At 39.5% G+C, this 14,168-nt stretch overlaps 1 protein-coding gene and 1 long non-coding RNA gene across 5 annotated transcripts in view; one reads left to right on the top strand and one right to left on the bottom strand.

Moving 5' to 3' along the window:
• wdr43 (WD repeat domain 43) overlaps window positions 1–1,276 on the bottom strand; it is a 25,740-nt gene extending 24,464 nt beyond the window's left edge. The window contains exons 1-2 of the mRNA XM_022216819.2: window positions 1,030–1,276; window positions 28–162 (exon numbers count right to left, since the gene is read on the bottom strand). Of these exons, the coding sequence (XP_022072511.1) occupies window positions 28–162; window positions 1,030–1,236 (342 nt within the window). The 5' untranslated portion in view covers window positions 1,237–1,276. The remainder of the gene's footprint in view (window positions 1–27; window positions 163–1,029) is intronic.
• LOC127534069 (uncharacterized) lies at window positions 565–14,168 on the top strand. Of its 4 annotated transcripts, none has more exons than XR_007942019.1 (10): window positions 565–706; window positions 4,155–4,241; window positions 4,721–4,861; window positions 6,489–6,535; window positions 8,956–9,092; window positions 9,205–9,297; window positions 9,417–9,516; window positions 9,709–10,299; window positions 11,108–11,261; window positions 11,343–14,168. It is a non-coding gene; the product is annotated as an uncharacterized LOC127534069 (long non-coding RNA). The 4 variants fall into 4 exon arrangements; XR_007942017.1 differs by having other exon boundaries at window positions 6,408–6,535; window positions 11,108–11,190; XR_007942016.1 differs by having other exon boundaries at window positions 6,408–6,535.

Here is a 14,168-nt window from a genome sequence, read left to right as displayed (position 1 = left end):
GAAGAATGTGTAAAGTCTGTAACTCACCAGGGTACAATGCAGTGCTCCTTTCACTGTACTGTAGATGAGCACACTGCCAGCTGCTGTGCCCATTGCCAACAGGTCAGCCTTCTCCTCCACCTGCACTGCCTCCGATTTCCTCTTCTTCCTCTGAGGTCCCTCCTGAAACACAGCACATAGTTAAAATTAACAGTTTGAATAAGAAAAATAAGAGTAATGACATGCTTATCAGTTCAATACTGGCACAAATTACACCAAAGGTGCCTGGCACACATGAAGGTTTACTTGTATTAACATTAGCACATATTAAGCCACCAACATGTTCCCAAATCTATATCAACACAGTGGCAGCTGATTGAAGCAAACAATGTGTCTGACCAACTGATATTCCTATAAGATTGATATTTTTAAACAGCGAATTAACTAAACGTAAAATGTTAAATCAAGCGCATCCCACACAGTATTAAAAATTCTGATCTGCGATTCACCGTACAATTTACGATTATCTTTACTGGTATGAAACTGCTTGTATGTTGCCATTTTAGAAACTGAGCTACAACTTGTGGAGCTCTCCTTCTATAAGTGTCATGGTGGCACGCGCTTGTTAAACTTCGGTGGGCTGATGCTAACTTGAATAACGACTTTATTTGTAGTAATAACGGTCTAAAACCAACGAGAAACAACCGGTCGGAGTAATGTCGCTCCAGTGAGTATTCTTTACAGTAGGTTTATCATTAAATATCAAAGTAAGACAATGTACGTGTTTTGTGGAATCGCCATGTGGGACTAACATGTGCGTTCTGCGCAGCAGCTGAAAGCTAGCTAGTTGCTAATGGTGCTACCCTGCTAACCATGTCTGTCTTAGACACATTAAGGGGTTGCAAATACACACAGGCGAGTCTTGTTAATAACTCCCCATTGTCAATAATGACACTTTTCTGGTACCGACGTGTACACCTCCATACGAATGATCACATGGAGCTTGCTAAGGCCTCGCTAGCTTCTGGAGCTAACAGCAGTCACACGTACCTTGACTGTCCGGCATGGTCCCCAGGCTATGCATGTACAAGTGGCACTCAAATGAGCTGAAGGCACAAACTCCTGATGAAGTGTTTTACTATCTGTGTTCCAAATACGAAGCCTGCCATCTTGGGCACACAGTGCTAAGTACTGTCGTGATTTAGGTGAAAAAACGCAGGGGAGCTGCAGCGAAGAAATACCACTATCAGTCGCCATTTCTAAAGCGCTGCTTGCGTCTGCGTGCTCCGTGGTTTACACAAACACGTGGGGCCCTCAGAGGACATGCGCGTTAGCGCGTCCGGAGCTCCTCCCCTCCCATTGGCTGCTGCCAGACACCGAGCAGGTTGACTCATGGTGCCTTCAAATTTCCTCGTAACATCCGAAGCTAACACAGAAAAGGTGCAGATTAATAGCTTTGGATGGGTAATAGAAAGCATGACACAAGAGTCCGGAATAGATCAACTTGAAATAAGTCCAACGGTTTCAATTTCTCTTACTCCTCCGTGGTTACTGACAGAAATAAAGGTGGATCTAAGCTTATTGGAAAAGAAGTGTAATAGTGGTTCTGTTAATGGGTATATTTCTTATGTTTATTCAAATGATTTGGTTATTTATACTGATGCGTCAAGGTCACTTACAGGTCAAGTTGGAGTGTTCTTTGTTACTCCTGAATTAGGTATTGCTATTAATAAAAGAACAAGCGACAAGTTATCAGTGTACACCGGGGAATTGGCAGCAATATTGCTGGCATTAAACTGGACAGCGGATAATGGAAAAGAGAGAACTGTGATTGCAACTGACTCCAGCAGTGCAGCAATAAGTGTTAAAAATTTGAAATCTGAGGCAAGACAAGATATTATATGTGAAATTGGTCAAGTTAGTTATAGGCTAGGGAGACAAGGCAAGCAAGTTATTATTTTGTGGGTTCCGGCACACATAGGAGTGGATGGAAATGAGTTAGCAGACAAGTATGCAAAAAGAGGGGCTGCTAAAAATGTAATTGACTTTCCCGTGAAGTATAGTAGTTCTGAAGTTAAAACAATAGTTAAAGAACGAATGAAGAAGAAATGGCAGAGACAATGGGATACCTGCTCGAAAGGTCGCTTTTATTACTCCATTCAAAAAAGTGTAGAGGGGAATTCAGGAAAACAGGACTGTTTAGGCCGGAAAGAGGAGGATGTCTTGTCACGATTAAGACTCGGGCACACAGGGCTGAATAGCACTCTGAGAATTATTGGAAAACATAATACAGGGGAATGTGAATGCTGTAGAGTGGAGGAGAATGTTGAGCATGTATTGATTTATTGCCCCAAGCTTCAGCAGCAGAGAAGAGTATTCAAGAGGAAAATCTGTGATAGTAAAATCAAATTCGAGGTCAGGGAAATTTTGAGTAATTTATCTTTGAAACATGTTGCCAGAGCATTGCTTTTATTTATGGAAAGAACAGGTTTAAGAGAGAGGGTTTAAGGACTGATGGGGCCTTCCTGCCCCACACTCCATTCCAGAAGGTGGCGGTAATGCACCTAAAAGTTGCGTGTCAACTGCCATTAAGCAAAAAGAAGAAGAAGAAGCTAACACAGACTTAAATATCCCACTTTAAAACGTGTACCGACCAAATCGCTGACATGACGACAGATATTCCAGTTCTTTTCACAATTATATATAATGACACAACTTGTCGGTATGTACCTCTGTCTCGGGTTATAATGTATCCCTTTATATTGTAAATGCGCGTTTTGAGCTTTATCACTGTATTGCCCCGCTCACAAAGGCGTCAACAGCAAATAACTTTTTTTTTTTTTTGCTGTATGTGGCTGTATTGAGTTGCCACGTAGAAAAATGCATTTAATTGAATAAATGCATCTGACAACTCGGTTTTGTCTCCGAAATAATATTATATTTATATACATAAATACTCTTATTTCTAAAAGAGCTAATGTGACTGAGTGAATGCAAGCTTAATTGTGCCATTGTCGGTAAACTTTTTAACTAACTAGATAGCGTCGGACTAGACACGAGAGAAGGTCAATACGGTTTATATAAGCCCGAAGAGTGATTGAGCTGTGTACCATGCATAGTGTTCATAGTTTGTGAGGGGAGAAATTAGCTAACGTTAGCTTGATTAGTTAGCCACCTCGGGTTACATTGCGCGCGCGGGCCACGCAACAAGTACAAATGGTAAGTGAACCAGAGGATTTAGTATGCAAGTTTTACATATGTAGTTTTTGTACAACCTAACAGATTTATGTTTGGCTTATTTATTGACCAAAAAAACGATTTTCAATGTAGTGTTACTGTTAACGTTGAATTACTCTTTCAGCTGCAAACACTATTTTTGTTGTCCGTTAAAGTGACTGTGAAGCAGACTGTGATAGCTCATTAAAACTAGGAGAATGGTGATTTCCTACTCATGTAGTTCTGTCTAATGTGTGCTGGGCAGTAAATTTTACTTGACATTAATGTCTCAGTAGCCTTAAAATAAACTAACATAACTACAGTGACTGTTGTAATTCTAGATAGAAGGCGTATTGCTGTATTGAGAAATGTGATTTATTAAAAATGATTTTGTGATGTTTTTATCTTAGACAAGATGAGTTAGTAGCCCTATAAGGTACAGTCAATTCCATCCATTTTCAGTACAAAAAATCGCTAATATTTTATTTGTAAATAAAAATATGAGGAGAAATACAGGGAATATTGGACGCGCATCGCGAGGTGCATTTCCTTGAAAACGACCGATTCGTGGATTATATACCGACTTCAAGACATGTTTTGGACAAAATATTTTACTGGCTTGTTTCGTCTGGATGTCCAAGGTTGGATTATGGCCGTTTTTTGTGGAATATTTTCATCTGTGTGTAATAATGAACCCGCAAATGGCCTAATCAGGCCTCTGAACCTTAATGGGTTAATCTAGTTGATACCTTGTCAACTGCATGTGGCTTAAAACCATTTTTTAATCAAAAGTTGTGTGCATTCATCTAAAAAAAAAAACCTTCCTAATTGAATTAGAACTGGCTTTATGTGCCTGTCAAACTTATTTTGTTGCTTTTGTTTATTGTAAGAATGAACATGTGAACTTTTCCTCTATTATGTTGTGCTGATCCTGCTTATGTGCAATATACTTTCTGCAGGAAGCATGCTACTGAAGGTGAAACTTGGCGAAGCCCAAAAGTTTGTTAGAATAACGGAGCCAAATCTGTCAGACTTTTTGAATGCAGGTAAGAATTTGATATTGTGAATGTGAGGTTTGTGCAAGGAACTTTAACTGTGCTATTAACTGAATTTAGCTATATAAAATTGATTTACTGGAGATTAGGGCTCTCGCTTTATATCAAATCTTCAACCAAAATTTCAGATCGTAACTCTAATCATAAAATGAACTGTCTATGAGCCCAACAGATAATGTGATGTAGTTTGCTGTTTGATACAGTAGATGGCTCTGTAAATCTTTAAAATGTGACCTATGACCTGCCCTATTGACTTGCTAGTAAAGTAAGCTACTAAAATGATGTTGTTTGTTACAAAAATGGAGGACACTAGTAAGTATAGGCAGCTAGAGCGTACAGTTATGCCACCAAAATATCTGAGAAGCAGTTTAATATTCAGATACTGCCATCACAAACAAATATTCAGATATTTGGGTCCAGCCCTTAAAGATATCTACTTTTTGGTTTCCGCTTTTGTTCCTGTTTCCTAGCATTTGCCAAATTTGGTGTCCCAGCTGTAATGGAAGGTGTCAGAGTCGTTGACAGTTCAGGGACTGAGTTGGATGATGATGTCTTTGAGGACATCATAAAAGATCCCTCCACTGGGGTGCTAACCATTACATATGAAAAAGGTTTGTTCCAGTTAAATTTGTAATCTTTATTAACCTATTTACTCAAATAGTGACACGAGGTGAATCTTTATTTCTAATAAAGCTAAGTTAGTTTAAACACTTAAAGTACGGCGGCCCGCGGGCGGGCCGTTTTTTTATCGGTATACGCTTTTTTTAAAATAGAAGGACACTGCAAACACGATTATACAAACACTATACACACATAGAAAGCTGAGATTCTCATGAATCCGCCGGTATAAACCACTTTCAGATGTGATTACCACAGCGGGTAATATAAACACATTTATCCAACAAACAACAAGTCAAGTAAACGTGCACAGCTCACCTGTCGACGCAGTTTGGACGCTCGTTTCTGGTCATAAAAGAAGATAATCCACAAAAACCGGCCAGAACCCAAGCTTAGCCATCCAGAGGAAACAATCCAGTATAATACTTTGGCCAAAACATGTCTCGAAATAGGTAAAAAATCCAGAAAACGATCGGCTCCGTGCGCGTGCACGCGGCGCGTGGTGGCGCTGTGCGTTTCATATTCACTGCATCTTTCTATTATAACTTTATCATACACGGTCCTATTTTCTTTGTTCGCGATTCAAAATGGATACTGGAGGCTTCTCGACCGCTTCAAACCGAACTTCAACCAATCAGGTGACTCGTTTCCGCCTACTTCGGCGATTTAGCCAACCATGGCCGAGTCTGACAGATATCGATTACATCACTTGATTGACTTGTTTCTCAGCAAATCACGCCGGAGGAAACGTTAGATTGACAGGCCTGGTAGCCAATGAGCTTGCTGAATGGCTTGCCTATAAATCCCGCCTCTGCCAGCGGCTTTATATGATATTTCATTCGTGAGCTCCGGGCTCCACCTGCTGTTTCTCTGTATTCCTCTCAATCTGTGTGTGTGATCGACACTGAAGCCTATCTGAAGTGATTTTTTGAGTTCTTTATGAGTTTTTGGAATGAAAATGAAGTGGAAAATGGAGTGAAAAGGAATTTATACCATTCTGTAGAGAGTGTGCACAGTGTATAAAGAGTGTATCCAACATTGACAGGGGCGGAGCATATCAGTACAAATACATGTGTGAAACACTCATTTCTTGTAGTATTGCTCTGAAATTTTGACCTGAACTATGTAAGACCCCAGGCTTTTGCAATATTGTGTTTTCAAGCTGTTGCAGTGCTGCCACACTGATTTTCAGGTGTTTTATTAGGGAAAAAATGTAGGCGAGAAAAAAAATTCATCCTAATTCAGTGTGTTCCAACATACATAACTCTGTGCCAGTAGCACCTAGAGTAATTCTGACTGCACTGGGTGAAAATTCAGGTTGTCAGCTTTCAAATGAGACCCCAACCATGCATGTACTCCAAACAGTTCAAGAACAGCATTCAATTTACTTTCTGTAAATCTCAGTAGAAATTTCGGGCGGAAATTGCCCAGACCTTAAAGGGGTCTCAAGTGAAGCTTATATTCTTCATTAGATACGGTATGGGTGTGAGTGAACTCTGTGTAACATGTCTTCTTTCTCCTGTTGCCAATTGTGGTTAGAATTTGTCTCCATGGTAGCCTCAACTGAGTCACAGGTTTCATCTGTTGCTTCATCAGACTCTGATACAATTATCCTTCCAGACAGCCCTTCCAGAAAGCGTCAGAGGCTGGATTCGGAAGCTAAGCAAGTAAGACTTCACACAGAGACTAATGTAGCAATATAATAATACACTCAACCCACGAAATGATTCAAATTCAGATTTTTTTTTTTTCAAATTTATAGTTTATTGAAAAGCACATTTATAGTTTACATTCAAGATACAATGGATATGTTTCCAGCAGTTTTGCTTTTCCATTTTATATAAAAGAACATAATATATAACTACCAAATAGAGGAGCAAGGGAACCCATTCATTGACATATCATGACAAACAGTGGTATATGTGTTTACGTTAAGCAAAATCAGATCTTACAGGCTTTACATATTCTGTCCATTTGGACCACATTGAGTAAAATTTGTCCAGTTGTAATTTCAGGGTAGATGAAATCTTCTCCATAATAAAAATGTCTTTCACGACATCAATCCAACTCTCTATTGTTGGTCTTTCAGGTTTGAGCCACTTTCTTGTAATATTTTTTTTACTCGCCGTCAACAGAATATTGATGAGTTTTCTGTCTTTTTTGCCAATTGTTTGAAGGTCTACTTTACCCAGGTACATTGTAGTAAAAGATGGGAGAAAAACAATATTAAATATATTTTGCAAGTGCTGATGAATGTCCAACCAGTATTCTTGTATAACCGCACATTCCCAAAATATATGAAAGTGGTTGGCTGTATTCTTGCTGCATCTCCAGCAGGTATCTCCTATTCCCTGGTACCTTTTCTGGGCTGGTGTAACAAAAAATCTCATTGTGTTTTTCCATTCGAATTCACGCCAAATATTCGACCCAGTCGTGGTCCACTGAGTCTGACATATGTAAGTCCATTCCTCTTCCGTAATATTAATTCTTCCTTCTGTTTCCCATTTCTTCTTTACGTAATATGTGTTCCCTCCTTTACCCACCAGGATGCTGTCATATAATTTAGATATAATTTTGGTAGGGGAAAATGGTTTTGTTATTGACGTAAATGTTTGTAAAAATCCTTCAACCTGTTGATTTTTTATGTTTTGGTTAAAATAGTGTCTGATCTGTAAATATCTGAAGAAATCTTCAGAGTCCAGTCCATGCTTTTGTTTTAAACATTCAAATGATTGTAGTGCCCCTTTATGAACAAAGGAGTTGTAGTCTGTTAATCCTTTTGAAATCCAAAATTTAAATCTATTGTCATATTTATTGGGGGTAAACTCGGAGTCATAAGCACACCATCTGTATATTTTTGTATCTCCCTCCAACTTACATAATTTAATAACTTCGTTCCATGACATGAGCATCGTGTTGGATATTGTGTCATCTTGAAAGTTAGTTTTCTGCTGCAATTTAATGTCGAATAATAAAGCTTTCAATGGAATATTCTTAATTGTTTGCCCTTCTAAGCTTTTCCATCCTGCCGTGTAAGTCGGTGAGCACGCGCAAACAAGTGGCCTCAGCTGGGCAGCATAGAAATATTCACGTAAACATGGAAGGTTTCTACCCCCACTGTCTTTTTTTAGTTGTAATGTTTTATATTGTATTCTGGGTTTTTTGCCTCTCCAAATGTATCTTGATATCATTCTATCCCACTCTACAAATTGTTTTTGCGGTATTGAAAATGGCAGACTTTGAAATAAATACAGCAGTTGAGGGCAAATTCAGATTTTTAAGAAAGCTAGATTAAAGTTAAAATTGAGATAAGTGTTATTTCCACTCTCAAACAAGAAAAGTTAAAAAAATATATGTTCCTCTTATGTTCTTTTATAACAGGGATGTGATTTTTTCCGTGAATTCGCGGAATTCTGCTTTTTTTCAGGGATGGGAATTTACCGCGGATTTCTGCGGATTTCGTTTATTTGAACGCCGATTTCACAAGTTTGAACACTTTATTGTCGCTGATACTCCTGCGCGATGGTAACGACGTTAACGATAGCTTGTTAACGACGATTGTAAACAGCCCAGCGATTGGAAGTCGCTATTCCAAGCTTTTGTTGCAGTGGGTGACGACAATGTCAACCGAGGCTCATTTCTCCAAGAACACTGCACACGCACTTGTTACATGGCGAGCTAACAGCTGACATTAGCTTCTAAGTTAATCAGGAAGCGTTGTCTCAGCAGCTACTTCTGACAGCGTTCAGATTATTTTTCGTGCTTGTTGTGCCGCTTTGGTGACAAACTACATATTAAGCACACCTCCCTCACCATTTAAAAAGACTATCCGGACACAAATTTTTCTGCATCGATTTCGCTCCTCCCTTAATTGTATCAGTTTTTAATCGATTCAAGATACACCCTCACATCCCTGCACTAATGCTTTCTACTGGACAAGGATTAAAATGGTACAAATGCAGGTCTTAAACTGCATTGTGTGAGGACTTTGTTAAAGTCATTATGTCCAGCATTTAAGTTAACTTTGTATTGCAGTAGATATAATCCTGAAACTGTTTTCTATTTTTGTTTGGTATTTGTCTTTAAGCTGGTGGAATCCGTTCTTACCAAGAAATCTGGTGGAGAATATATAATAAATGAATACAACCGAACTAAGTCCTTGGCAGATGAGAGCAGAAGGAAAATGGTGAACATACTGGTAGCTGATATGACAGAGAAGAATGGGTAATGTCTTTATTGGCTTTAATTAGTATTTGTGTTCTTGTTCAAATTTCAGAGTAATTTGAAATCTAAAGTAAATCTCTGAAATATTAATGTGATTTTTTTTTTCCTGCAGTACATCTCCACCAGACAGGTGAAAGAAATGTATGCGTGAGGAATTGTGAGCTTCTTTCCCTACCTCAGAGACCCATTCTCCAAGTATGGCTATGTGAGTTGCACACACTGATGGTTGTTATGTTAAAATATTTTAAATCCTACTAGAGCATATTGTTTTCCACGTTTATCACTAATAGAATGCCTGTTTTTGCAATCCTTTCATTGTCCAAGGAGCATTATTATGATGGTGACAGTGGCACTGGGTACTTGGCCTGGAGACTTAAAACTTTTCAGAGATGCAGTATTAAAGACAGGCGATCTTTATTTGGAGGTAATCCTGCAATAGTGTTGGACAAGTATTGAACAGAATAGTCACAAGATCAGTTATTGCCTTTGTTTTATACGTTGCAATGCGCTTCAGCCAATAAACTATTTTTTCTTAAATAATATGATTACATCCAAGTGACAAAGTGTTTTAAAATGTATGTGATTGTCATTAGTACTATGTCCCCATATTGTTTAGCATCAGCAGAAGGACCATCTGGTGAGGACATTCCGGGAGGACCAACTGTCAGACGAGTTTCCCAATTCGTTCCAGAGACTGTCCTCGGTGAAGATGAGTGCAAGGAAGCGATCTCACTGATGAAACATTCAGCTGATGAGGACATGGTCAGGAAGAAGATGAAGCTGACATTTGTCCATCGACGTAACATGGTCCTTGACCCACAGCAGTCAAATGACATACTATGTGATTTTCCACGTTTCAAAGACATCAAAGGCTTGGCAATTATCTCATTTTAACAGTTTTATAGTACTTTAATCGTTTTCAATTCAGTAGATGGGAATTATATCAATATTTTATAACTATTGCACCTTCTCACTATGGTTGACTGTGTAATCCTGAAATTATCACCAAACATCCCACTGCAGGTTGAACAGGATTTTGTTCTGATGTTTGGTGAGGATGTATCAGACAAGTTTCTGGAGAAGTGGCCAACCACATTCAAGAAAAAAATTCAACAATGCAGAAAGCTTCCCTCCATCAGTGAGCTTCAGGACCTCCTGCTGGCAGCTGATCCTCCTGAGGATAGGGCTGAAGTGGATGTTGATTTTGGTAAGATGTTTGTAAGCATACATTCATTTAAATTTGAAAGTGTGTCCAAAATGTTGACTGAATGTTTGGCTTAACCAAAAGGATTTTTAGAATAGAGTAGCCTGATGTGGTGGTTTTAAAGTACGATCATTTATCTATACAGTGAACCCTCGCTATAACGCGGTTCACCTTTCACGGCTTCGCTGTTTCACGGATTTTTTTTAGTGCAATTTTTTAATGTTTTTTTTAAACAGTGCATTGTGTTCTGCATCCTGATTGGCTAAGGGACTGACCAACGTGAACAGTCTCCGCGCCTCGTCTCCTCTGCCATACTGGCCAGCGCTGCCTGCTGTGGAGCGCTGGATCATTTCTCTCCTTGATCTCCATGTAGTGAGACACCCTGAAAGACGGAGCCGACGGAGCAGCCTTATTCTTTTCCCCCACCGTCAACCAGACAGTGGACATGGTCCCCAGCCGTCTCTGGCCACCGCAGCCGCGTTCCCCAGGAGAAGAGCGCAGGCGCGAGCCTTTCCCACCCTCGACTGCTCCGATTGATTCAGCGGCCCGCACTCTGAGGCAAGAGTACCGCCGCGGCGTCCACCTGGCTGCAGCTGCAGCGCTCCCCTAAGTGCAGTATTGTATAATAACTGTAAAAAATAAAGCTGACTACTTCACGGATTTCGCCTATCGCGGGTTCATTTTGGAACGTAACCCCCGCGATAAACGAGGGTTCACTGTATTGTAATAAAGATGCTGCTGACATTGCAGTGTACTAAATGATATTGGTGGTCCACAATTCAAGTGCATTATCAAACTTGTGTTGTTACAGGTTGGGACAGGGACCTCTCATCAATTTTACTGCTCCTACACTTGATTCCACCTACTGCTCTGGGTCGAAAGAGACCAGGAAAGGTGTCTGCGTCTGCGGCTGAGAAGCATCTTGTGGTTTTCAAGAAGATTTGTATTTTTTCTTAATTGATAAGGTATATTTTACATTAATTAGTCATGTAAACATTTCTGTTATAATATTAACCATATAATTTTTTTTTATCTCTTCTCCATAGACTGGAACAAGCATTCAAGAGCATCTTGATGCCATTACTACGAGCACTCAACCCTGTCTCTTGGCTGTTAGAGCGAGGAAGAACGCTATCCACCAGTTCTTCGTCATTCTCGACAAGAATGCCACACCTTGCAGGTCATCCTCTTCTCTTGGTGCTTTTGATGAACTGTTTAAGACACACTTTGTGTTTGGGACATCATTCAACACCATGCTCCACAACATGTACGTGTTCATCCAGACCACTGTGTACAACAGTGATGTCGGCAAAGTCAAAGAGAGTCCTTGTGTTGCAGAAGTGAGGGCGAGGTTGCTTCTGTAGTGTTTGACATTGGTCTTCCATCATAAAGTGCTTTGTTTGTCAGGCTGAGTTAACTAGTTCAAACATGCTTGTTCGACATTTACGGCTAGTTCATGGTTACCTGCCTGGAAAAAATCTAAGCCTTAAATGCATTCAAACTGGATGTGGCCGTGTGTTTGGTACTTTTTCTGGTTTTAGGAAGCATTTGAACACCAAACACACTGAGTGTGCTGAACAACAGATTGACACCAATGTTGACTTAAACAGGGTAGATGAGGCAGCAACAATTAATATAGATGAGACAGCCACAATATCAGAGTCAAGAAACTCTAATAGTTGTCTGGATATGTGTGCCAGTGCTGTTGCACAACTTAAGGCAGCTGGATTAAATCAGTCTACTGTAAATAGTTTTCTTATCTATGGAGGAAGTGTTTTTTGAGATTCATAGGCAAAAGATGCAGCTATGCAATGTTTATCTCCACAGGACACAGACAGTAAGGACAAATTAGACCAAACCTTCCGAAAGTTTGAAAACCCATTCACACCCTTAAATTCAAAAACTAAACGGAAAAAAATACTTTGCAGAGAAATGGGGAAATATTGAACCTGTTGAAAAGGTGCTTGGCACAAGATTTGACAGCAGAAGAAACAAAACTACTGGGACATATGACCAGGTCATTGTAACTGATAAGTTTGCATATGTTCCCATTTTGGAAACACTGAAGACAATTCTTCAAAACCCAGAAATTGCAAACATGTTCAAGCCCAGACTAAAGCCAAAGGAAGGAGTGTATGCAGACTTAAGGGATGCCACCTATTGTAAAGAAAATCCCCTGTTTTCTGTTGTAAAAGATGCCTTGCAGATTCAGCTGTTTTATGACGACTTTGAAACTGCAAATCCTTTGGGCTCTAAAAAGGGTGTACATAAATTAGGTGCTATATATTTTACATTGAGGAATTTCCCCCAATTTTTAATTCCTCTTTAATTAATATTCATTTGTGTGCTCTTTTCCATGCACAGGACATCAAACATTATGGTTTTAATTCGATACTGGAGCCACTTGTCAATGATCTGAAAAGACTTGAGATGGAGGGACTTGAAATTCCCACGTTTAACCGTAGGATTCGGGGTACTCTAATTCAGGTCACTGGAGATAATCTTGGTTTGCATAGTCTGTTTGGCTTTGTGGAGTCGTTTGGGGCTCGATATTGCTGTCGTTTTTGTCTCCTTGAAAAAGATGGAGTTCAGACTGTGTTCTGTGAAGATGATCCTAGGATTGTATTAAGAACTGTGGAGATGCATGCAATGCACTGTCAAACTATACACGCAGATCCTACATGAGGTAACATGTATATGGTGTGAAACGCTTTTGTCTGTTGAACTCTCTTCAGTATTTCAATACAGCAACCAATTATTCTGTAGATGTAATGCATGATATTTTAGAGGGGGTTGCTCAGTTTGAGATGAAACTTGTTCTGCAGTACATTAAGGATAACTTCCTCAGTGATGAACAACTAGCTGGTATAATACATGCGTTTGACTATGGGTACAATCAGCAACGAAACCGTCCAGCGAGAGTAAAGTTGTTTAACGGAAGTAATGATTTGGGCCTGAATGCCATACAGTCTTGGTGCTTACTGCGCAACATGCCTTTAATATTTGGAGATGTATTCCAGTCAGATGATAAGTACTGGGATCTTTTGCTTCTACACATTGTCAACATTGTTTTTTCACCTGTCCTGTCAGAGGGTGTGACCGTTTACCTCAAACATTTAATCATTATCATCGGCTCTTCAAGCATTTATTTCCTGCAATCAACCTCTTACCAAAGCATCACTTCATGATTCATTACCCTTGTCGTATAAGGAAAATTGGCCCGGTTCTGCACATGTGGTGCATGCGTTATGAAGCTAAGCACAATTTCTTCAAGAAACATTTAAAATGCTTTAAAAACATTACACTGACATTAGCCAAAAAGCACCAGAGTTGTATGGCAATGTATCAGGAGACCATAAGCAAGGAGAGATTAAGTTTAGGTCCAGGAAAGATGGTGACGCTTGATGAGCTCAAGGAAGGTCCAGGGGTTGCTTCCAAATTTGGAGCTGTATTGTCAACAGCTAGTGTGTATTCTGCCAAATGGATAAAACATCATGGTACAGAGTACCGCTGTGGCTTCATTGTCTGTACTGAGGTGGCCTTTGATCTGCCTGTGTTTTGTAAGATAACAACTATTGTTGTGAAAGATGATATTGTATTGCTCTGTGGAAAACTGATGGAAACACTGTGTTTTGATGAGCATTACCATGCCTTTAAGATTAGGCTGCATCCAGACAAAGTTTGAAAGGTGTTGGACATAAATGAACTGACTTACTTCAAACCATTTGATGTTCAAATGGCATATGGAACATTGAGTTCATCATTATATGTTGTCCCATATTGCAATTTTATGCCGTCTTAAAGTCAGTGTTTTTATATTTTCTACCTGATGATATTTTGGCCTGACAGGAAAATAAAAGTTTTTGAATGTA

Source organism: Acanthochromis polyacanthus, chromosome 1 (assembly GCF_021347895.1).
Source record: "Acanthochromis polyacanthus isolate Apoly-LR-REF ecotype Palm Island chromosome 1, KAUST_Apoly_ChrSc, whole genome shotgun sequence".
Taxonomy (NCBI): domain Eukaryota; kingdom Metazoa; phylum Chordata; class Actinopteri; family Pomacentridae; genus Acanthochromis; species Acanthochromis polyacanthus.
Note: the sequence above shows the minus strand (reverse complement) of the source record. Positions and strands in the feature narration are given on the sequence as shown.